General features: G+C 33.8%; 1 protein-coding gene across 1 annotated transcript in view; it reads left to right on the top strand.

Moving 5' to 3' along the window:
* LOC145268828 (mitoguardin-like) overlaps positions 1 to 22883 on the top strand; it is a 58479-nt gene extending 35596 nt beyond the window's left edge. The window contains exons 9-13 of the mRNA XM_080124478.1: positions 2478 to 2576; positions 10068 to 10202; positions 18201 to 18254; positions 21122 to 21238; positions 22346 to 22883. Coding sequence (XP_079980604.1) covers positions 2478 to 2576; positions 10068 to 10202; positions 18201 to 18254; positions 21122 to 21238; positions 22346 to 22507 — 567 coding nt within the window. The 3' untranslated portion in view covers positions 22508 to 22883. The remainder of the gene's footprint in view (positions 1 to 2477; positions 2577 to 10067; positions 10203 to 18200; positions 18255 to 21121; positions 21239 to 22345) is intronic.
* Positions 22884 to 26705: the final 3822 nt, after the last annotated feature.

Below are 26705 nucleotides of genomic sequence, written 5' to 3' on the forward strand. Positions count from 1 at the left end.
TAATCATGTTTTTTGGAGGGTATTTCATTTCATTTCTTAGTTTGTTCACTCATAAACTTGTATATAATCATGTTTTTTGGAGGGTATTTCATTTCATTTCTTAGTTTGTTCACTCATAAACTTGTATATAATCATGTTTTTTGGAGGGTATTTCATTTCATTTCTTAGTTTGTTCACTCATAAACTTGTATATAATCATGTCTTTTGGAGGGTATTTCATTTCATTTCTTAGTTTGTTCACTCATAAACTTGTATATAATCATGTCTTTTGGAGGGTATTTCATTTCATTTCTTAGTTTGTTCACTCATAAACTTGTATATAATCATGTTTTTTGGAGGGTATTTCATTTCATTTCTTAGTTTGTTCACTCATAAACTTGTATATAATCATGTTTTTTGGAGGGTATTTCATTTCATTTCTTAGTTTGTTCACTCATAAACTTGTATATAATCATGTTTTTTGGAGGGTATTTCATTTCATTTCTTAGTTTGTTCACTCATAAACTTGTATATAATCATGTTTTTTGGAGGGTATTTCATTTCATTTCTTAGTTTGTTCACTCATAAACTTGTATATAATCATGTTTTTTGGAGGGTATTTCATTTCATTTCTTAGTTTGTTCACTCATAAACTTGTATATAATCATGTTTTTTTTCTTGATTAAACTGTACAAGTACCTTTTTTTTATATAGAATGGTGTTTATCGTTTTTTCTTGGTATTTCATTTCTTATTTTTTTCACTCATAAACTTGTATATAATGTGTTTTGGAGGGTATTTCATAGTGTCCTTCAGATATAATAATATCTGGTTGTCAGGAGAGAACGTGCACTATTTTGGGACCTTCCTTTCTGTCTAATCTATTAGCTTGGAGACTTGGGTATTTACGTTGAGGTGGGGCATGAGTGCTATGAGTTTATCAGGATACACATTAGAATATTTGTAAAACAGGCACAGGGATGCGACCGTGCTGTGGTGGGACAGAGGTTGGAGTTTGGTTGATAGTGTGTGATTTATTAGTTTGGACACTCTTTTCTGGACCCTGTTTAAGAGCAGGCAACGTGGTAGATGCACTAGTTCAGATGTGACAACAATACTCCATTCATGAGTAAATGGTGGCTTTGTATAGACGTAGGATACTCTCGGGTATGTGATAGTTTTTAACAAAGTAAAGAGAACCCACCTTCTTTAAAGTTTTAGAGGCTATTTACATCCAATAAATTATTAGACATTAAAACGTTTGGATTATACAGGCTACTGTTTTTATCTGGAATGTTATTCTCATAACGTTTCAGCCGATGTAACCTCCGATCTTCTTCAGGCATATCTTTTCAAACACGGGGCATATTTCTGTTTAACATTTTTTTAACAAAGGAATCACCACTTACCAAGGCCCAGAGGCCACTCAAGGATAAGAGTTAAAGAGTGCACAGTAGTCAAAGGGACAGTATCATAGTAATTGTTAGAAGTGTTCTGAATCGGCACAGATTTTTAAACTGAACCTTATGTTTAATCCACAGAGTTAGAATGCTTTCGTTCCGTCAGCAATAACCATGTAGAAGTCTTAAGTCATGACCAATTGTATTCTTAATATTGCCTGTACTGAGGCTTGAACCCTCAACCTCCAGAAGAACTGAACGTTTTACTTAGTACTTTATCCATTATGTCATTCCCAAGTTTGACAGAAAGATTCTCTAGTTTAAGAAGAAACATCTGAAGAAGTATTGGAGACGCGCCTCCATGGGATTAATGGACTATCTTATGATGTCACTTCCTGTAACGAGTAACGGTGCCTGGCAGTCAGAGATTGGCACGCGGCCAAGGAGGTCATGTGCAAACGTCCTACCGTTGAGGAAGGGTATTGCTCAACCTGCTTTTGCCTGTAATATATGTGAATACATGTTCGTTCCTAAAAATCTTGTGTTCCTTCATTTTATTACCATTTAACCCCATAACAAGAAGCTTGGCGGTTACATCTGCTGCAACATAAGAATAACATTCAGGATGAGAACAGTAGCGCAAATAATGCAAATTATGAATCCACATCTCAAAAAATCAGAAACATTAAAACATTTGCTTTAAAAAAAATAGTTTATTTTGATATTTAATATAGTAATAATGAAGTTAACTTTTAAAAATTTATTAAAAAAGAAAACAATTAGAAATATTTGATTAAAAAATATTTAGAAACGTTTGAATTAAAAAAAAAAAAAATTTTATATTTTAATGGAATTTCAAAAATTTACAATTGAAAAACTTTTTAAAAAATGTTTGAATTAAAAAAATAAAAAGGTTTTAGTTTAAAAAAGAAATGTTTGAATTAAAAAAACATTTAGAAAATTCTAAATTAATAAAATATTTAGAAATGTTTTGAATGTAAAAATCTTAGAAATGTTTGAATTAAAAAAAAAAAAGTTTGAATTTTAAAAATATTTTTAAATTAATAAAAAAACGAACTAATGAATGTAATTTTTTCAGGACACTGAAGAGTTCTACCAAGCTTATCAAGAAATGATGGACTACATCGATGACGATTCGCATTGGTCTCAAATGGAAGAAGAACTAAAAGATAGAGGGGTAAGTACCTCATCCCCACCTGGCATTAACAAGACTCAATGTTGCTTAACTTCAGTGAGGAGAAGTTGCAGTAAAGAGTTTGGTTTGATGGCTTTGTTTTTACAGCATATCAATCCTTTTTGGTTGTTTTGCAGAACATGATTGAGTTTTGTAACGACCAACCTTCAAGACCAGTATTGGACGGAATTGTAGATAGCAGAGGGAGAAAGAGAGCGGTACCTCTAATAAACATGGGAGTTCTTTACAAAAATAATAAAAACGCACAACCATTAAGATAGGAAAAGAAAATATCAATATTTTAAAACCACATAACATCGTATAAATTGAATTTTGCACATGTAAAAGAATAAATATAGAGATTTTGGCCATCAGGTTTTCTGTAGAAACCTAGTCCGAACCTTTTCCCGATGTTGGGTCGCATATTAATAATAATCTGATATCATATATGTTTCATAACCTTAAAATATAATTATCCACTGACACAAGATTCAGCCACTCTGATGGGTCGTAGATGATGAAACACGTGTCTGTGGATAATTATATTTAAAAAACAATACTGAGCTGGATACTCCACCAGAGTAGATGAATTCTTATCCTGGAACTTCCTTCCTGCTCACTGTTTTCCTTCTACCTACAACCTTGGTCTTTTTAGACATCTTCTCTCTTTGCAATCATCATCTTCCATTTTTGTTAGCTCCTTACATCAAGTGACTTCATGCCTAATCTCGAGCGATTTCCTTAATAAAGAAGATTAGTAACCGTCTCTTCTGTGAGAGAAAGGCTGTAGAGAAGAGAAGAGTCCACCTCACACTACAGGGTGGAACGATAAAATTCTCGCCCTCGAAAAGACATGATTCCATTTCCATTTGATGAAAACCAGTTTTCTTATTTTGTTGCAGGCCATCTATTAGTAGGCCAGTTGTGTACAAATCCCAGAAACATTTATTTTGAAGCGTCCCTGGCATATCAAAGAACCTACTGTTGATTTTATGTCTAGCCTTACTGCTTATACGTTAGTATCTTTTGCTTATGTAGTGATTAAACTTCTCAAATGTATTTGTGAAGTTAGGTTGTATAATAGCATTTTAAAAAATGGATTGTGTCCATAAAAATGCATCTACATTAAAGGAAGTAGATTATGTAATCATTATACAATCTGGAACGATAAAATTATTGTCCTAGAAAAGACGCCGTGATTCCATTTCCGTTTGAAAATTTTTGTTGCAGACCATCTACTAGTTGGCCAGTTGTGTACAAATCCTAAGAGCTATAGAAGCGTTCTATCATGTTTAAAAGTGACACAATATTCAACGAGCAAGATCAGAGCTGTGCCGCTGTACAACTAGTGTTCTCTACAGATCCAAGTTATGACAACAGGACCATTGCCAACACCCTCAAAATGCATCGCTGGATTGTCACAAATAACAGGGACGTGCCCAGGGTGATGAAAAAGTTTCCGGCCACGGTTATGGTCTTTGGTGTGGTTTCAAGTGAGGGCTACATCATACCACCTCACATCTTCAAAGTTGGCTTGAAAGTCAACACCTAAGTGTACCTGGATGTGCTGAAGCGTGTGGTAATCCCCTAGGGCGATCAGGTGACGCTGGCAGACCCTGGGTGTGGCAGCAGGACTTTGCGACAGCCTATAAATCCAAAGAGCTTCAGATGTAGTGCTACGACTTTGTACACTTCTCTCACTGACCTCCCTCCTTCTCTGACCTGAACATACTCGTCATAAGTTGAGAACATCACCAACATGACCTCTCGCAACACCAAAGCCAGCCTAATCGCCACCATCCACTGAGTATTCACCAAGCTTCTGCCGGTACTTGTGGAAAAGGCATGCTCCCAAATTCCAGACCCATATCGAGGCAGTGATTGAGGCTGAAGGTGGCTACATTGAATAGATGTCAACTCTACAACATAGTCAAGTTACCTGAATTGATTTTTTTCAATAAAAATTTTAAAATAAAGCTGTAGTGTTGTTTTCTTTAGGGCGATACTTTTATTGTTCCACCCTGAAGTATGCAAATCGGGTTACTTTTTGAATGTGGAGCCCCACTACATTTCAAAGTTGGATTTGTACTCTGTCCAGGCAGAAAAGAGTGATCTAAGTGGCACCTTCCCAGATATAGCAACGGTACTCCATCTTAGAATGTTTCTGACTCTTTACGCAGATAAAGGATTCTGTCCAAAACATGGCACTTTCTGGAGTGATGGAATGATCCAACTAATTAATACGTACTTGCAAGACGTCGGTTAAAAATCCGTGGTTGCTTTCATTATCTTCAATGCAATAATTTTGCGCGTCACTCTGTTGGGATGCCACAACCATTCACATCTGTCAAACACATTGTCATGGGATTGCTCCCCTGCACACTACAACACAATCCTTTTCAAGTATGTCAACAGATATTTGGTCCATCCCACCCACCATTTCCAATCCTCTCCTAGTATTGTTCATCATTCAACTGACAATCTCATTAATTCATTATCCTCATGTGGCTTTTTGACTTGTTGACTTCGTGGCTTAGTGGGAGATGCCCTTTTCTCTTCCCTGCAACCTCTCTCCCACAGAAGAGACATTGCGAGCCTATCTGTGTTTTATCGTTATTTCCATGGCGGGTGCTCGTCTAAACTCCAATCTGGTCCCCCCTCGCCAATCTTTTACGATAAACACCCGTCTAGCTGAATCCACTGTCAAAAATGTTCCCCACTCTTTATCTGTGCCTAAATCAAAACATAGATTCCATGGACAAAACTTCTTTCTTAGAACTGCATGCCTGTGGAACTCTGTTCCGTCTGCCTGCTTCCCACCTGATTACAACCTGGATGTCTTCAAGTCCAACGTAAACAAATTCCTGATGAACCGCCCCTTTAAGTAGACACTTCCCACACTAACATACTGTACTTGCAATAACCCTTATCGCTGAGTGGCTTACAGGCCTTGATAAGTGGTGACCACTGTGTAAAAAAAAAAAAAAAAATTGAAAAATGCATTTCTGTAGAATATAATTTCTCCTCCCACCACCACTCTCTATCGATGCCTAAACCAAAATGTGGATTACTTGTCATCTATCTTTCTCCAATACTGAACAAGATAATCATGTATGAACCTTAATGCTCTGAGGGAAAGCTTCAAATATTCTTCTCCCTCTCTCTCCTCTCTGACTATCTCCCCTCTCTCTCCTCTCTGACTATCTCCCCTCTCTCTCCTCTCTGCCTCTCTCCTCTCTGCCTCTCCCTCTCTCTCCTCTTTCTACCTTTCTCCCCTCTCTCTCCCTGTCTCCCCTCTCTCCCTCCTCTCTGCCTGTCTCCCCTCTCTCCCTCCTCTCTGCCTGTTTCCCCTCTCTCCCGCCTTTCTCCCCTCTCTCTCTCCTCCCGCCTTTCTCCCCTCTCTCTCTCCTCTCTCTGCCTTTCTCCCCTCTCTCTCTCTCCCTCCTCTCTGCCTGTCTCCCCTCTCTCTCTCCTCTCTGCCTGTCTCCCCTCTCTCTCTCCTCTCTGCCTGTCTCCCCTCTCTCTCTCCTCTCTGCCTGTCTCCCCTCTCTCTCTCCTCTCTGCCTGTCTCCCCTCTCTCTCTCCTCTCTGCCTGTCTCCCCTCTCTCTCTCCTCTCTGCCTGTCTCCCCTCTCTCTCTCTTCTCTGCCTGTCTCCCCTCTCTCTCTCTCTCCGTCTCTCTCTCCTCTCTGCCTGTCTCCCCTCTCTCTCTCCTCTCTGCCTGTCTCCCCTCTCTCTCTCCTCTCTGCCTGTCTCCCCTCTCTCTCTCCTCTCTGCCTGTCTCCCCTCTCTCTCTCCTCTCTGCCTGTCTCCCCTCTCTCTCTCCTCTCTGCCTGTCTCCCCTCTCTCTCTCTCTCCATCTCTCTCTCCTCTCTATCTGTCTGTCTGTCTCTCTCTCATATATATATATATATATATATATATATATATATATATATATATAGTCGTTGTTTTCCATCTCTGCATCTTTTATTTGTTTCCTTGACAACTGATTCCACTGAATGCTGTCCATTTCTTTGTTCTTCCATAAAGACAAACCCATCGTCTGCTGTTTCTCCTGAAGGCATGAAACATCTCTTAAGAACTAAAACTCCTTGGCCATTCTATCCAACAACTTTTTCCATTCTTCCATCGCACAAGCAGATTCATTCCCAAGAGTCTTTGATTTCAAAAACATTCAACCTAGCTCGACAACAATCACACACAAAAAAAATTCCTCAGGTGCCATTCTTGTGCTTTTGCAGAAGAGCAAGGTAATTAATAGACGTAGAAAGTTTGAAGGATTCATTGTGATCCTAAATTGTATTTCTTGGTTTGCGATTTTCAGATTGAATCTTTTATTTATTTGGTGTCCTCTCCCATCTCTACTTTGAATCGATTGGCGTCACATTTTATGTTTCAATAATGAAAAAAAATAATAAATATTTATGTATGAAGTCATTTTTACTTACTCTTTGTCTCTGACTCTACCCCTCCCTCTCTATCTCTTTCTCTCTCTCTCTCTATTGGTCACTCCCTCTTTCGGTCTCTCCCACTCTATCCCACTCTCTCTCTCACTGTTTTTGGTCACTCTCTCTCTCTTTGGTCACTCTCTCTCTCTCTCTCTCTCTTTGGTCACTCTCTCTCTCTCTCTCTCTTTGGTCACTCTCTCTCTCTCTTTGGTCACTCTCTCTCTCTCTTTGGTCACTCTCTCTCTCTCTCTCTGGTCACTCTCTCTCTCTCTCTCTCTCTTTGGTCACTCTCTCTCTCTCTCTCTTTGGTCACTCTCTCTCTCTCTCTTTGGTCTCTCTCTCTCTCTCTTTGGTCACTCTCTCTCTCTCTCTCTCTCTCTTTGGTCACTCTCTCTCTCTCTCTCTTTGGTCACTCTCTCTCTCTCTTTGGTCACTCTCTCTCCCTCTCTCTCTTGGTTTCTCCCTCCCTCTCCATCTTTCGGTCTATCCCTCCCTTTCCTTGTTTCAGTCTCTCTCTCCCTCCCTTTTTCTGTCTCTCCGTCTCCCTTTTTCAATCTCTCCTTCACTCTCTCTCTCTTTCTGTGTATATCTCCCTCCCTCCCTCTCTCTCTCTCTTTCTCTTTCATTAAAACAGTTTTGTTAAATATCTCTTTGTTAATGTTTTTATTTTACTTTTTATTATTATTTAAGAATCTTATGTACAAGTTAGAAAAGCATTTCATCCAAGGCATGAAAATTGTTAAATAAAATGTTTTTACTATGGGCTTTAAAAATAAGGGTACAAGATTCAATTTGAAATTTATTTATCTTCAAAGTGCACTTTTATAAATTTTACAAAGTAAGGTATAAAAATTTAATTTAAATTGAATAAAAAAAATTACCTTGGATTTATTTTATGTAATTATGTAATTCTGTTGCACTCTCTCTCTCTCACTGTTTTGGTCACTCTCTCTCTCTCACTGTTTTGGTCACTCTCTCTCTCTCACTGTTTTGGTCACTCTCTCTCTCTCACTGTTTTGGTCACTCTCTCTCTCTCACTGTTTTGGTCACTCTCTCTCTCTCACTGTTTTGGTCACTCTCTCTCTCTCTCTCTCTTTGGTCACTCTCTCTCTCTCTCTCTCTTTGGTCTCTCTCTCTCTTTGGTCACTCTCTCTCACTCTCTCTTTGGTCACTCTCTCTCTCTCTCACTGTTTTGGTCACTCTCTCTCTCTCACTGTTTTGGTCACTCTCTCTCTCTCACTGTTTTGGTCACTCTCTCTCTCACTGTTTTGGTCACTCTCTCTCTCTCACTGTTTTGGTCACTCTCTCTCTCTCTCTCTTTGGTCACTCTTTCTCTCTCTCTTTGGTCACTCTTTCTCTCTCTCTTTGGTCTCTCTCTCTCACTCTCTTTGGTCACTCTCTCTCTCTCTCTCTCTTTGGTCACTCTCTCTCTCTCTTTGGTCACTCTCTCTCTCTCTTTGGTCACTCTCTCTCTCTCTCTCTTTGGTCACTCTCTCTCTCTCTCTCACTGTTTTGGTCACTCTCTCTCTCACTGTTTTGGTCACTCTCTCTCTCTCACTGTTTTGGTCACTCTCTCTCTCTCACTGTTTTGGTCACTCTCTCTCTCACTCTTTGGTCACTCTCTCTCTCTCTCACTCTTTGGTCACTCTCTCTCTCTCTCACTCTTTGGTCACTCTCTCTCTCTACCTTGGATTTATTTTATGTAATGTATATTCTGTTGCACTTAAAAAAAAAAAAATCATTGAAAATTTTATATCTATATAATTAATTGCTAGATGAAAGATGTTTTTAAATTGCAACAGAATGTACATTACATAAAATAAATCCAAGGTAATTTTTTTGATACACTTTAAATTAAATTTTTATACCTTACTTTGTAAAATTTATAAAAGTGCACTTTGAAGATGAATAAATTTCAAATTGAATCTTGTACCTTTATTTTTAAGGCCTATAGTAAAAACATTTTGTTTAACAATTTTCATGCCTTGGATGAAATGCTTTTCTAACTCGTATCTTATCTTTTGAGATTATATTTTAAAACTCTCCTTCTCTCTATTTCAGTTTGTATTTCTCATCCCACCACAACTCATTTTTTGCAACCCCCTCTTTGTAATACAGGTCTGAATAATGAGAAAATCTGAATCTTTTTTAACAAAAACTTTAAAATAACTTTTTTAGATTAAATTTTTTTAAACTTCTTTCAGAATAGAAAATCTTTAAAATTTAATAAGGAACATATTTCATATAGGTTTCATTAACAAATATTCAGTACATAACGAGAAAAATAGAGATGAAAATTTCAAAAGGACTGTATAACTGGTTACGGTCAATAGTAGTCCTCGCCAGCGAAAGTCTTTGTTATTTAAAACATTTTGTGTCCTGCTCTTTCGTGCGAGGACTAATTTTATTATTTTTGGGTTTTAATTTTTTTGTTTGGATAAATATTTAAAAATAATTTTTTTTTTGTTTTGATAATACATAATATGCTTTCTCTCATTAATATATTTTTTTTTGTTTTCTCATTTTTTATTTTGAATTTTTTTTTTCATTTTTAATTTTATTGGTTTTCTCTCATTTTTAAGTTAATTTTTTCTCATTGTTTTAATTAAATTTTTTGTTTTCTCCTTTTCAATTAAATGTTATGATTTCTCATTTTGAATTAAATTTTTTTTTCTCATTTTGAATTAAATTTTTTTTTCTCATTTTGAATTAAATTTTTTTGTTTTCTCATCTTGAATGAAATTTTTTGTTTTCTCATTTTGAATTAATTTTTTTTGTTTTCTCATTTTGAATTAATTTTTTTTGTTTTCTCATTTTGAATTAAATTTTTTTTTTTTCTCATTTTGAATTAATTTTTTTTGTTTTCTCATTTTGAATTAATTTTTTTGTTTTCTCATTTTGAATTAAATTTTTTGTTTTCTCATTTTGAATTAAATTTTTTTGTTTTCTCATTTTGAATTAATTTTTTTGATTTCTCTAATTTAAAATTTTTTTTCTCATTTTAAAAATTAAAAAAATTTTTTTCTTTTGTTTTCTCTCTCCAGGTGAAAAAGTTTACATTTTATGATGTTTTATTGGACTTTATCCTGCTGGATGCATTTGATGATCTTGAGAATCCTCCAAAATCTGTCGTGGCTGTCGTACAGAACCAGTGGCTCTCAGATGGCTTCAAAGAAACAGTAAGTGTGAAATCACCCCTCCCCCCCGCCTCTCTCTCACTCATTTCGGCATCACCGTCATCAAGCAGCTGTTGGACCATGTTCAACATCCGAAACATATGTAACCAAACAGATAAGACAGTAGTAATAAAAAATAAAACATATATATATATAGTGGAGATGGTAATTAATAAAAACTGAAGAAAGTGCTCAATACTGTTGTAGAGCAAATATGTGTTGTATTTTTTATTACTGTATCTTTCTGTTAAGTTACAATATTGTTTCGGCTACACGGCCGTTTTTTTGGCCATCTGTAGCTTCCTCAGACTTATGCGTTTTATTTTTTATTACCGTATGTAACTTAACAGAAAGATACGGTAATAAAAAATAAAACGCATATATATAGCCTTGGAAGGTTTTAAACCTTTAAAACTATATAAAAAAACTATTTAATTTTTATATTTTTATCATTCATTAGAAAACTATTTAGTCAGTAAGTCATTTAATATATATATATATATATATATATATATATATATACTACCAAAAGTACCTGTCGTTGACTGGGTTCAAAAACAGCCTACAGAAAATGGACTCTGATTTATGAAAGTATGTTAGGTTATGAAAAGGAAGGGTTGTAAAGAGATAGCTTCGAATTTGGGGATATCAAAACCAAAGCAAAATATGATGAAAGTAAAAATAAAATAGATAAACCCCATAATTTATTATACCATAGCTGTTCACACTGAAACACTTATCACAATATTCTGTGGATCTATATTAAAAAACCTTGTTAAACTTTGTGACATATTTCCATTCTATGGAGGTCAGGCGCGAACGAACACCCCATAATTTTATTATACCATACCTGTTCACACTGAAACACTTATCACAATATTCTGTGGATCTATATTAAAAAACCTTGTTCAACTTTGTGACATATTTCCATTCTATGGAGGTCAGGCGCGAACGAACACCCCATAATCTTATTATACCATATTTCTTCAAACTGAAACATAATTATCAAAGTATACTTACGCAGATAGATATGAAAAGTCTTTATTAAAGTTTGTGCATATTTCCATTCTATGGAGGCCAGGGGCGAATGCAGACCCCACAATTTTATTATACCATCCCTATTTAAGTTAAAACATACTTATCAAATCATTCTTATGTACATCTATATCAAAAACACTTGTAAACGTTTTTTTTTTTTTATTTTTAAATTTTTTATTTCCATACTTTGTGGACCAGGTGCGCAGACCCCACAATTTTAATGAACCACCGTTCTGCCAGATTAAACATACCCATGGCTGTGTCTCGATACATCTTCTATCATTATATGTAATCAGTTTTTTAAAATAGTCAACCAGACACACATTCAGCTTTATATTATAGATATATATATATATATATATATAGTCTAAAGAAGCTTTGAATAAAAAAAAAATGCTTTTAAAAAAAGTGTTTTAAGGCAGTTTTCTGGGCGTTTTTTTTTTGGGGGGGGGGGGTGAATATTAACTTTTAAAATTGTTGAATCTTGTTTTATGATCATTCCAGTCAGACTTGGGGGTTAGTGTTAAAAAATTAAATTTATAAGAGAAACTGATCACCCAGTCCAAATTCTAAAATAATTCTTTTCGTTTTTTTTTTTTTTTTTTTTCTGTCAGTTTTTTTTTAGAATGGAATGTTTAATCACACATAATCGTCTAAAAAGTAGAATCAAATTTTGGAAGTAAATTATTTAGTCACGGGTGTTATTATGTGTCATTCTATTTCAATGAGGCAGATTTAGACACAAGGTAGGTTGGTTTATAATGTACAAACTCACAAACTCCAGCTCTCCAAGAAGGAGCATTCTAAATTGGGATAAAAATAAATATTGTCTAAATCTAGAAGGATTTCTTTTTCACTGACCGAAAACAGGAAAGATGAAGTGTAATATCAGAACAGGTACTACACTTTGAATTATTTATTTGCTAAAAAATATAACATTAAACAAGGTCATCAAAAGTATGGCCAATTAGAGAGCGTTGGTTATCCTCTTTCTTACACTATCTTACTCTTAGCTAGAATCATTTCACTTACCACAATACCACATTTACTCCTATTCAAAATAGTGTCAATATGTTGAATGAATATATATATATATATATATATATATATATATATACACTAGCTTTTTTGCCCGGGTGTTTGAAGGTGTATGTTGAGCAAAAAAAAAAAAAAAAAGCGGTCAATTTTTTTTAATTTTGATCCCTATTATGACCCCTTAACATTTATTGTTTGGGGCTCAAATCAAGTTATTGTTAGATCCATGTCCAAGGAACCTACATCTAAAATTTCAAGTGTTTAGACCCAAGATTGGCAGAGGAGTTTGGTAGAGTTCTCAAAGGTCAAATCATTGAACTTTGACCCCTTAACAGCCAAATTTCTGTCTGAAAATGGATTACAAAGATTTTCCCAAATCTCAGTAGCCTGTATATCAAATTTCGAGTCTGTAGACTGAAAATTGTCAGAGTGATTGTGTTGGAAAATGTACACAGACGCAAAAACAGACACGTTCACTTATATATATATATATATATATATATATATATATATATATATATATAAATGTATGTATATATATATATATATATATATATATATATATATATATATGTTTTATTTTTTTATTATCGTATCTTTCTGTTAAGTTACATTATTGTTTCAGCTACTTGGCCATTTTTTTGGCCGTCTGTAGCATCCTCAGACTTTTACAGAAACCCAAATATATATACAGTGATGATCATATTTATTGGCACGGTAAAATAAAAGTTAAATTTTGTCTAATAAATTCTAAAAAAGGGATTAAATTAAAGAAAATAACAAAGTATATTATGTATTTTTAACTGGCCTTTCCGATGCAGCAATCGGATTTTAGAAAAAATAAATAACAAAGGAACAACAAACATAATTGCAAAAAACCCTTGTTCAAAATTATTGGCACGATTTATTTAATAATCAATTGTATAGCCTTTGGCCTTGATTACCTTCCTCAGTCGCTTTTCATAGTTTACAACCAAGTTGTTGCACTCTTCAGTAGTAATTTTAGCCCACTCTTCCTGACAATAATCCTCCAATTGAATAAGATTCTTAGGCTTCCTTTGCATTACCCTCAATTTTAATGTTCTCCATAAATTTTCAATTGGATTAAGGTCTGGGCTTTGTGATGGCCACTCCAAAACATTAATATGATTGTCCTCAAGCCATTTCTTAGTCAGTTTAGCCGAATGCTTTGGGTCATTATCTTGCATGAACCACCAACGACGACCAAGTGAGAGCTCTTTAGCAGAGTCTTTCAGGTTTTCATCCAATATTTTAACATAATCTTCCTTTTTCATGCTACATGTGACCTTAACAAGTCGCCCTGGTCCAGAGGCAGCAAAGGATCCCCAAAACATCAAACTGCCTCCACCGTGCTTCACTGTGGGTATGGTGTTCTTAGGCAGGAAAGCTTCGCCAGATTTTCTGTAAATATAAGACACTTTATTATGGCCAAATAACTCTATTTTCGTTTCGTCAGTCCATAGAACACGTTTCCAGAATGCAACATCTTTATCAATATGACGTTTTGCAAAGGCTAGCCTTGCTTTCAGGTGCATAGGCTTCAATAAGGGAGTCTTTCTCGGACGACATGCTTTTAAACCAGCTCTCTTCAAAACTCTACCAACTGTATGTCGAGATACATTCACTCCAGAGGTGCTCTGTTCATCAACAATCTCCCCAACAGAGATCCTTGGGTTTTGTTTTACTTGTCGAACAATTTTCCGTTCATCTCTTGGGGAAAGAATCCTTTTTCTCCCTCTACCCTCTAAACTCATAACGTGGCCTTGCGATTTGAACTTGTTTATTATGGCTCTAACAGTGGATTTGGGAAGGTTTAGCTTCTTTGAAATCTTATCATAGCCCTCCCCATTGGTATGGCATGCTACAACAAGCTTCCTGACGTCTTCGCTGTGTTCCTTAGTTTTAACCATGGCGATTGAAAATTATAATTTAGTCACTTATAATAGTTTAAATAAATCGCTATCTAAAAATTATCTGAAAAAAATTATTCACTGAATTAGCGTTAAACAAGCATAATATGGCTATAAAAAAGTTCAGAAAGCACGTAAACCGGAAATTGATTGATATTATACTGATACTAAAAGAAAAACAAAGCCGTGCCAATAATTTTGAACAAGGGTTTTTTGCAATTATGTTTGTTGTTCCTTTGTTATTTATTTTTTCTAAAATCCGATTGCTGCATCGGAAAGGCCAGTTAAAAATACATAATATACTTTGTTATTTTCTTTAATTTAATCCCTTTTTTAGAATTTATTAGACAAAATTTAACTTTTATTTTACCGTGCCAATAAATATGATCATCACTGTACATATATATATATATATATATATATATATATATACATACATATATATATACATACATATATATATACATATATATATATATATATATACATATATATATATATATATATATATATATATATATATTAATGAAAACAAAGGGATGTAGTGTTTACCTGATATACACAATGGTAAACTTCAAACTAATATAACGGTATTTATATATAGAAAATGTAATCCCAATCAAATTAAAAAAGCTCAATATGCAATAGAGAGTAGAGCTTATTATAAGAGAAAGAAAATTTAACTTTACAATCAAAATTTATTGTTCAAGTAAATACTCCAAAAAACAATTTACAAAGTCCTTATTCCGTGGAGTTTCAAAGAATGCTATTCCTATTATTCTTCTCGTCAGAGGACATAAAGAAATCAGCAAATTATATTTGTAGCAATGCTAGAATTTGCTAGTTAAGGCATTAAGTGAAACCGCAATTTATTGGAGCTATAAATTGCCAAATAAAAAAAAAATGAAAAAATATTGGATATGTAAAAAAACTAATATAAAACAAACCGTGCATAATATTTCAGCTTGAATGAAAATCCTCTAGAGTTGATCCAAAATGCAAAATAGTTCTTTAGATAGAATGTATTCCAAAATAAGTCCAGCGTTACAATGCATATAATCCGATTGGAAAGTTTTCAAAACAGTTGAAATAATGGAGATTGTTTTTTTTTCGGGCAGTGCAGTAGTCCAAAGAAAAGTCTGTTCATAGTCAAATGGGGCTTAATAGTAAGAAGAGAGAAACCCAAAATGAGAACCTTCATCTTCAGCTTAAAAAGAAAAAGTTTGTTTTTATATTAGTTTTTTACTTTGATAAGGGTGGCGGAGATCTATAATACTCACATACTGTAGCTGTGTTTTTTTGGGCGCTAATATTATTGGAATCGGAATCAGTAATTTAGAAGAGAATCTGTAATTGTATTGGGATCGGGGGGGGGGAATATTGGAATCGTTTCATCACTAATATATATATAGATGGATAATAGAATTATAAACAAGACAAGGCCATATATTGGTATATATTGACATTTGCTGATGTAATAAGAAAAAAAATAAATTGGGAAGGAGGTGTATACTGTTTATACTTTGGTATTTCAAAGCCTAATGCTTCTCATCAGAAGAGGGATTGGTTGCAAACAGTTCAATGCAGCATCTAGCTAAAGGTGTAATTGGGGAATATTAAGATACCTGGCATATAGGGGAGTGATGGACAAGGGGTATTTGGGGTTGGGGAGGTGAAACTAATACTGGTTAAGTTAGGCTGTACTGGGAACTTGAGAGAAATTTGAAACCGTTGCCCATGTTAGAGGCGGATAAATCTGAGGGAGATAACTCCTATTGATTAAAAACAAAATGCATATTTCGCAATAAATAATTCGGTACGCTAAACCGTTAGTACCAGAAATTGTCGAAACAGTTTACGAAAATGAAACACGTTAATTAACAAACTTAGACAAAAATGAAGGCATGATTTTTTTTTTTTTTTTTTTAATAATAACAAAAAGGAACACAAATGAAAAATATTAATACACGTATACTTGAACAATTATAATCAGTTAATCAGTCAAAAAAAAAATGAAACAATTTAATTAACAAACTAAAAATGAAATAATGTTAAGTAATAAATTAATTAAATGTTTTTAATTAAATGTTAAGCAATGAAATAATTAAAACAAAAAATAATAATAAATCACATGTTGATCCAGATATGTAAAAAAACAATAGTTTTTATTATCATTTTTATATGGAAATATATTTAATTATAATTTAAAAAAAAAAAAAAGTGCTGAATGAAATTAGTCGTAGAAATTGCCAAAGCATTTTTTTTTTTTTTTTTTACTATCGGTTTTGTGTATGATAATTCAAAATTTAATTATCGTGTATTAATATTTCAAAAAACGTGTATTCGTTTTTGCTAAAGTTTGTTAATTAATGTGTTTCATATAACCGTCCTACTAATATATATATATATATATATATATATATATATATATATACACTAATATATATATAATAATATGCATATATATATATATATATATATATTATACTTGTATATTTTTCAGCAAGTCATTATTCAAGCACATTTTATTGAACACAACAGTTCTTCTTTTTTCCGATTTTGTTGGATATGTTTTCCATTTGCCGTGCGGTCTTTTTTTTTTATTTCAACTGGCATGTTGTACATTATGGCGCCCAAAAGTTGTTGTTCAGCCATAGTCGCTTTCTATCGGTACAGCCGATCGTCGTAAGGAGAGATTGTTGTTGTTGTTGTTTTCTTTTTCTTTGATGCTTGGTGTATTCATAGTCATTTTTATTTTAAAATTTTATTAAAAAATTAAAAATAAAAATTAAATCGCCCCTACCCATCCTACATCCACCTTTATAACCAATAAAATAATAATAATAAAAATTTCTATAAATACACCAAGCCTAAATAAACCCAAAACACTAAACTACAACAACAACAATTGCTCCTGATGATAATCGGATGCACCAATAGAAAGCGCTTGAGAAGGATATGACTGAACAAAAACTTTTGGGCGCCATTTTATACATTATGCCACCTGAAATTAAAAAGACGGCGCGGCAAATTGAAAAGAAAAAATAAAACAAAAAAAGAATAACTGTCGTGTTCACATATATATTAGTGATGGGGCGATTCCAATATTTTTTCAGATTCCGATACAATTACCGATTCTGCACTAAATTCCTGATTCCGATACTTTATGAATCTCTAATATTAAACGGTTATTTTTCATGTATGTCGTAAAGATACGTGTTAATTGTGCAGATATTTAAAAAAAAAAAAACGTTTAAGGGGATTAGCTATTGATTTTAGTTTCATTTGAGGTTTAAAATCAATAAATATTTATAATTTTTTTATCATTACTATCGACAGTGAAAGATTTTGTTTTAAACAAAATTAAATCAAAAAGACAAAAGAATCGGGTTTTTTGGCATAGGAAAATACGCAGAATTTTTTCCTGATACCGATTCCGAAACCTCTAAAAGTACCGATATTCCTGATTCCGATTAATCGTCCCAACAGTATAATTCATATAGCTTTGTCAACATTACAGGAAGTGATTCTTTAATTCATTTGTCGAATTAGAAATAAGTTTGATGCAATCAATTTCCACATGATTCCCAAAGAAAATGGAGTGAGAAAACCTAGTAATGTTACTAGAAGCTGTTAATCTTTCATCCCCCCTCTCCCTCCCACCCCTAAAAGATCTCAAGGACTCCTTATATGATAAATTTGGCCACTGCTCACCTGAAGTTTCGTATCGCTCTCCCCCCCTGGTGAGCGGTATCGACCCCATTGGGAAACTGATATATAATTATAGCTTTTTTTACAAAATATTGTAAAATATTCCTTACTTGTGCAATTTTTCTTTTCAGTTTTAAAAAACTCCTTTCAGAACAAGGAGAGATAAATCAAGAGAAATATTATAAAGATGGTTAAAATTGTAGAAAGTCCAGCCGAGAGATTTTCAGTTATTTTACTTGTAATTAAACATTAATTCTGCTTTTTTTTTTTGCTTTTTTTTTTGTAGGCCTTATCAACAGCTGTCTGGTCAGTGTTGAAAGCAAAACGGAAAATGCTGAAGGTAAGTAATTTTTTTTTTTTTTCTTAGTCGATTATTCTTATATGTGTAACTTATTTCTGTTCTTTAATAAGAGGGCGTACCACAAACACTCGTCTCTGGGACTGACTTTCACTCCTGATATGAAATAGAGCACATACATCAAATCTGTTGCCAATGTCGCTGGAAAAATAGTTGGATCACTCTACTGCTCCAGAAGGTATCTCACTGCTGATGCAATCTTCTATCTGTATGAGAGATATGCCCTAAAATGGAGTACTGTTGCCATATGTGGGCAGGAGATCCCCAACGAGCTCTATCCTGCCTTGATAGAGTTCAAAAGCGACTTCGTAACCTAGTAGATGATGCCGTTTTCTCTTCTCTGCAACTGACGGAAGAGATGCTGCAAACCTGTCTCTGCTCTATCGTTATTTTCATGGCAAGTGCTTGACTGAACTCCAATCTATGGCCCACCCCTTGTCAAAATTTTCAAAATAAAAGCACTCGACTAGCTACAACCACTATCAAGTTTTCCCACTCTGTATCTGTGCTTAAATCTAAACACAGGTTCCATGAACAAAGCTTCTTTTCCAGAACTGCCCGTCTGTGGAACAACATTGTGGCCTTCAAGTCCAATGTAAACAAATTCTTGTTGAGCCATTCCCATAAATAATCAAAATCTACCCAATTTACACCATTAACGATTACTACACTACTTCACCTGCTACACTAATCGTCTTAGACACGGTTCCATGATGACGTGACGATGGGCCGTCATCATGGAACCGTGTCTATTATAGTTATTTACTTTTTATCCCTTTTCCATTTCAACCGACACTAATGGCATTAAGATCTTGACATCTTAACATTGAAATCCCCGTATCCATTTCTAAATCTCATTTTCTGACGCGTGATTCCGTTTTTATCCAGAACGGTTAATTACATACTAGATACATATGCACACACTTATACACACACTTATACACACACTTATACACACACACACACACACACACACACACACGATTGGATCTGTAAGAAGAAAAGCATACCTGAGATGTTGGATGTGGCTGTGTGGCTCCTTCTTCTCCCAGGAAACGTCTTGATCTTTGGTGGCATTGTATTCCCGGGTGACGCCAGATAACGCAAGGATGTAAGATAGAGAAGATAAATATATATATTTTATTTCATGTCGAAATAGATATTGTTTGAAAATCAGAGAAATGTATTTTTACGGCTAAAAGTTGACGACAGGAAATTTTACTTAGAACCTTGTCTGGCCTTACGTGAACCCAGGGTCGGATGTCAGAATTGACATCTGTCCTTGAAAATCATACTTAGATTTCAGCTTAGGATTTTGTAGAGATTTTGTGGCAAAATCTTATTGGCTGGGGAAAAGTACTACCCCATCCACTTACCTTACTATAAATACGACTGTCGTGCGAAAATTAATGAGAAAAGCGAGAAACGTCTTGATCTTTGGTGGCATTCGGGTTGGAATCTTCCTTTTCCTCATGGCCAACTCATTCTTCAATGAAGGCATTTATGGAAGACACGCACACACAAAAAAAAAAAAAAAAAAAAAAAAAAAACACACACGACAATTGTAATATATATTGTTTAATCTTAACTATTTATATTACAAAAAATATATTACAATAAAATATACAAATTATAATTAATTTTTACAATTAATCACTCCTCATCTCGAAGATTCAGAAACATAGAGACGGATGCTGAGGAAATGTTTTGATATGTTAAAACGCATCAGTATACTAATACTGGGTATTTAGTTCTCTCCCACAGCAAGAACTGTTACATCAGGGCCGTAAAGTGGGATTTAGAAGTCACCCCCCCACTCCCCCTAGAGCTGAGGAGGAGCACTCTGATCTGCAAAAGGTACCCGGGCGGGCCCTGTCGGCATTCCCTGATGCCGATGAGGGCTCCTCAGGCGATTAGCAATAAACTAACCCCTTCTCAAAGAGAGAAGGCAAAGCTTGGGAGCGTGAACCTCCTAGAACTGCACAAACTTTTACACACACTACAAAATCAACAAGAATCGGATCATTCCAGGAATGGTCTAATCTCTGTTGAATACTGTGTAACATAATCCCCCATTGAGGAGCGTTAGAACTACGCTGAGGTAGCTTTGTATTCCCGGGTGACGCCAGATAACGCAAGGATGTAAGATAGAGAAGATAAATATATATATTTTATTTCATGTCGAAATAGATATTGTTTGAAAATCAGAGAAATGTATTTTTACGGCTAAAAGTTGACGACAGGAAATTTCACTTAGAACCTTGTCTGGCCTTACGTGAATCCAGGGTCGGATGTCAGAATTGACATCTGTCCTTGAAAATCATACTTAGATTTCAGTTTAGGATTTTGTGGAGATTTTGTGGCAAAATCTTATTGGCTGGGGAAAAGTACTACCCCATCCACTTGCTTTACTATAAATACGACTGTCGTGCGAAAATTAATGAGAAGAACGAGAGAAGAGTTTCGGAGTTGAATCGAAGAGAGTTTCAGATTAGAGTAGAGACGTGACCCCTCGCCACCTCATCCATCCATCGGTCGTTGTCTGTGAAGAGAGTTGAGACTTTGAAAAGAACTTACAAAATCTGAATGAGAATTGTAAAACATTTGTACATAATTTGATGAGAATTAAGCTTTTGTAGATAGACTACAATTGTTGTCTTTCTTCCTGCCTGCCGCTTCGATATTCGCTTTCAGCATACCAGATTATGTAACAACCTCCGAGGAGCCTAGACGACCACGTGCCGAGATCCAGTGAAATAAGAGTCCTAGCCACCTCATCGAACGAGGCGTTACAACTGATTCAGATTAGTTCATTTTTGGATTATTTTTTTTTTTCCTGTGTTTTTCAGTTTCCCTCTGGATTTCTGTCCTATTTCTACTCGATATCGGAACAAATCAGCCCCGTGCTTGTGTGGGGTCTTTTAGGACCTCCATCAGAGCTCAAAACTGTTTGCTGTTCTTTCAAGGTAAGTATTTTAGGAGGTCCCTTATTACTTTCCTCCTCATGTGGCCAAATTTAATGTGTTGTAATCCGGTTACCCAAATTTTTTTCACTTTTTCTCTCTTTTTTTTCCTCTCCTTTCTCTTTCTCTTTTTTTTCTTTCTCTTTTTTTCACTCTTTTCTCTTTTTCCTTTTTGTCTTTTTCTCTTTCTTTTCTCTCTTTTCCTCTCTACTTTTCCTTTTTTCTCTTTTCCTCTTTTTTCTCTTCTTTTCCTCTTTTTTCTCTTCTTTTCCTCTTTTTTTCTCTTTTCCTCTTTTTTCTCTTTTCCTCTTTTTTCTCTTTTCCTCTTTTTTCTCTTTTCCTCTTTTTTCTCTTTTCCTTTTTTTCTCTTTTCCTTTTTTCTCTTTTCCTCTTTTTTCTCTTTTCCTCTTTTTTCTCTTTTCCTCTTTTTCTCTTTTCCTCTTTTCCTCTTTTCCTTTTTTCTCTTTTCCTCTTTTTCTCTTTTCCTCTTTTTCTCTTCCTCTTTTTCTCTTTTTCTCTTCCTCTTTTTCTCTTCTTTTCCTCTTTTTTTTCTCTTTTCCTCTTTTTTTCTCTTTTCCTCTTTTTTTCTCTTTTCCTCTTTTTTTTCTCTTTTCCTCTTTTTTCTCTTTTCCTCTTTTTTCTCTTTTCCTCTTTTTTCTCTTTCTCTTTTTTCTCTTTTTCCTCCTTTCTCTCTCTCCTTTTCTCTCTCTCTCTCCTTTTTCCCCTCTCTCTCCTTTTTTCTTTTTTCTCTTTTTTCTCTTTCTCCTGTTTTCCCTCTTTCTGTCTCTCCTTTTCTCTCTCTTCTTTTTTCTCTTTTTTTTCTCCTCTCTCTCTCTCTCTCTCCTTTTTTCCCTCTTTCTCTCTATAGATTAGTTTAGTCTTGTTTTTCTTATTGCTTAGTTTAAACGTCCTCCACTCCTTATTTATTCAACTTGTTGGGCATCCCACAAACCCAATCTCATTGCATAGTTTCGTTTCAACGATTTCAGGTAGTAAATATAAATTAAATTGCAAAACGATTTTTTTTTTTTTAACAAAATTTATAATTTAGGTTGTTTATATTTTCTGGAATTTTGAATTTCTTTTAATTTCTTGCTTTCCTATTTTCAGGATCTGATTTATGGATTCATGAAAGATATATTCAGTTTTGAGAAAGTACGATTCACCAACCTCGAGGAGTTATCAAATGACTTGCTAGCCATAATCCGGGAACACGCGCTGTTGGCAGAGGAAGCGGTCTGCTCACCCACCTCGGAGTTGCATCGACGTTAGACTTGCGTGTCCGAAAGTGAAGATGAGTGTAGAATTGAGAAATGAGTTTGACGATATATTGACCGACTCTGGACATGGGTCACCATCTGGTGCCCCTCCTCTCTCTCTCTCTTAGGAGGGGATTGGGGGTTCATTCTGGAGTGAGAAGCATTCCATTCAGGGCTGTGATGGTTGTAATGACAACACCTTGTTTTTAAATGACCACATCAAAATTGTTTATAAATACAGAAATAGGTTTAAAATCAGCTACAGTTGTGCGCACACACACACACATTTATTCTCTTATGATTCTAAGAAAATATAGTCTTGAGATATATATTCTGCAAATGACTAACCACATCAAAAATGCCCACACACACACACACACACACACACACACACACACACATATGTATTTTTATTTATTTGAAGGTAAACAGTTACATTTGGTCGCTACAAATAGCTCTCTGTTTCAGTCAATGAGACTTCATCAGGCGACCCTGAACCATTCACTTCTAAAGAAAAATGTGAGCTCTTCAAAAAAAGACCACAAAGGTTTTAAGTTGCAAGCTCTCTAAACCTAAAGTTTTAGAGAGCTTGCAACTTATAACCTTTGTGGTCTTTTTTTGAAGAGCTCACTTTTTCTTTTTTTCTTTAGCATTGAATGGTTCAGGGTCACTTGATAAAGTCTCATTGACTGAAACAGATAGCTGTTTGTAGCGACCAAATGTAACTGCTTACCTTCGAATAAATAAAAATATTTTACTCTTGTTATCGAGCACTATCTAACAACCTCGTTGAGTTCAAGAGTTCCTACTTTTGAATATCTCAAGCCTAGATATATATATATATATATATATATATATATATACACACACACACTCTTATGAGTAGAAGAAAATATATACTATTGAGGTATATATTCTACAAATAATATTCCTAATTGTAACAAATATTAAGCTCAATGAAAGTGAATTTTCACTTTCAGAGCATGTATATATCATTAGTTATCATTCCGAAACTAAAAGATGTAGTTATTTCAAACTCATGAGTTTTTATTTTTTTATGGAGTACATCTTACACTTGTTTCGTTGAATAGCAGAACACCACTAAACAACTTCTCCGAGACAAATGTATGTTCCTCGAAAAACGATTGGAAAGTTTTTTGATTTTTTTTTTTTTTTTTTTTTTTTTTATGGAGTGAAAAAGGATTTGAAGAAGAAAAAAAGTATAAAAGAAAATGGAGAGATGTAAAGTCTGCAGTAACATGAAATTTAAAAAAAAAAATTATTTATTGTGGTGTTTCTAGGCACCCATCCGAGAAAAAAAAATCATTGAACTTAAAATGCATGGCGATGTAAGACGTTTTCCCACGTGTGTTTTGAATTCAATTAGACAATGAAACATGTGGAAGACACATTTAAAAAAATAAGAAGTGTGAATTAAATACAGCTTTTAGTTTTGGAATGACAACTAATGATATATATATATATATATTAGGCCATCCATGACCAGCATTTGTTACCAGTGTACATCCTTCATCAAAAATGGAAAAAAAAAAAAAAAATTATACTCACCAGTGTTTTCACTAATATTCATATAAAATAATGTCTCGATCAGTAAAGTTTTAAAAAAATTAATAAAAGGTCTCAAATTTGAAAGTTTAAAATAAGAAAAAAAAAAATTGGTGTTTGTTTAGAATGTTCTTTTAAACCACCACATCTCAGGTGGGAAAACATGATTACGTACTTACGTGTCGTGCCTAAATTGGTATAAATTCCAAAGATCATAAAAAATTATTGAGTAGAAGATGTGCTAGAATTATTTAAAAATTTTTTAAAATCTGTCACAATGGCTGTATGTATTTATTTAGTCAAAAATGATCGATTTCAGTTACCTGCCCTTGGATTTTGCAAATTCCTCTGCATTAAAACATCTAATAAAACTCTATACATTGTTAATCCTTGAAAATTTTTTATTTTTACTTGTAATTATTTTTCTACTGGATCATTTTTCATAATTTTTGGAATTTGTAGTAATTTCGACATGCCATGTAAGTATTAGGTTAGTGCAAAAATAATGTTGTTTTTTTGACTTGAAGTTTACACCGACCTAAGACGTAATAATGTTTTCACATGAAATGCGTTGGTTTTATTATACTGCACAAGCACCTAGATGATTTTGTTTCACCAAAGGACTTCCTGTCCTTTCTCTTAATTCTGACTTTTTTTTAATAGCCAAAATTAATTTGAGTAATAATGTTTACACCTGAAATGTGTTGGTCTAAAAGATCATCAAACACCAATTATTTTAATATGAATATTAGTCTGAATACTTGCGACACATTTTATTTTCCTATAAGTTCTATGTATAGGATATCCTACTGGACCACCCATGACTTCTTGTCCATTGTTAGTTATATTGTTATTAAATATTTGGAAATTTGAAGTTAATGCTGCTGCTGATATATATAATACAAAACAATGGTATCTTGAAGGATGAATCGTCACTTTATGATGTCATCCATTTTCTAGTATATATATATATATATATATATATATATATATATATATATATATATATATATATATATATATTATATATATTTCTGTGGAAATATATTTTATTATAATATATACCAATCCTTATTTAAAAAGCTCAATGAAATTACAGAGCAATATAGTGAATAAATGACTAAAGAATATATTCCAAAGTTCATGATGTTGACCATCTTATAATTTATTTCTTTAATTCAGTTGACTTATACAATTCTTGACAGTATCTGTTTTGTAGCTCAAAATCAATCACTTAATTATTATATAAATTAGTGAATATATTATGCCCTTAACTCATCAGAAAAAATAGCAACAATCAATCCATCAAAAGGAAATAAAGTGCGTTTTGACATGATTAAAATCTGAAAATTGGAAGAGAGAAGCTGTAAATACCTTGTAATATGTTTCCATTACGCCATTTTGAATCACAGATACTGTCAAGAATTGTAAATGTCAACTGAATTAAAGGAATAAATTATAAGATGGTCAACATCATGAACTTGGGAATATAATCTTTTGTCATTTATTCACTATATATATATATATATATATATATATATATATATAATTAGAGTTTTAAAAAGGATAAGTGGAGTCATTATTAGAATTTTGAGGAAGATTGATGCGGGAAGAAAAAAAGACACGAAAAATAGTCAAAAGACTATTCGACTAAAATGTTTAAAAAAAAAAAGAAACTCGAGGTACCTTTTGTCCGACACTTGTCAAGAGATTACGTCGGCAGCGATTAAAATAAAACAATTTACACATAATTGGAAATGGAGGCGAAGGGAGGGGGGGTGAAAAAAAATTATAAAACTACATGGGGTGAATTAAATGAATGAATAACCTGTGATATATCGTCCATATTTCAGAACCCAGGACAAAATTTAAAAAAATAAAAATAAAAATAAAAAAATATGGACGATATATCACAGGTTATTCATTCATTTAATTCACCTTGTGTAGTTTTATAATTTAAAAAAAATTGGGGGGGGGCCTCTATCTTCAATTATGTGTAAATTGTTTTATTTTAATGGCTGCCAACATAATCTCGTGACAAGTATCGGACGAGGTTCTTTTTTTTTTTTTTTTTTTTTTTTTTTTAGTCAAATAGTCTTTTGACTAGATTTTGTGTCTATTTTTCTCTCCTCGTATCGATCTTCCTCCAAATTCTAATAATGACTCCACTTATTCTTTTTAAAACTCTAATAAAAATTTTGTACCACTAAAACCCTTTTTAAATATGTGATAATAAAAGGATAAAAAATCTGACAATATGAATTTTGAAATGGAAAAGAAGAAACAAAATGTTAGACGATTCGTCTGTTCAGTGAGTTTTATTCAAACGACTGTTTTCAAATGTGAAGAATATCCTTTCAGCTTGCAGTTAGTGTCGGACATTCAGGATAGAAATATGGGTTGTTTTGTCACATTCTTTACGTAGTTATTTCATTTGTAAATTAGTTGTAAGCTGTTTTCAATTATGGGGTATCATACTTTGGTTTCCAGATAAATCGCAATTAAAAACAGCCTACAGTTAAATTACGAGTGGAATAACCACAAGGAGAAGGTGATAAGATGACCCATATTTCTATCCTGAATGTCTGACACTAACTAGAAACTGAAAGGATTTACTTCATATTTTAAAACAGACGAATCGTTGA

This window comes from Euprymna scolopes, chromosome 44, assembly GCF_053919585.1.
Source record: "Euprymna scolopes isolate OS-2025 chromosome 44, ASM5391958v1, whole genome shotgun sequence".
In the NCBI taxonomy this organism is placed as follows: domain Eukaryota; kingdom Metazoa; phylum Mollusca; class Cephalopoda; order Sepiida; family Sepiolidae; genus Euprymna; species Euprymna scolopes.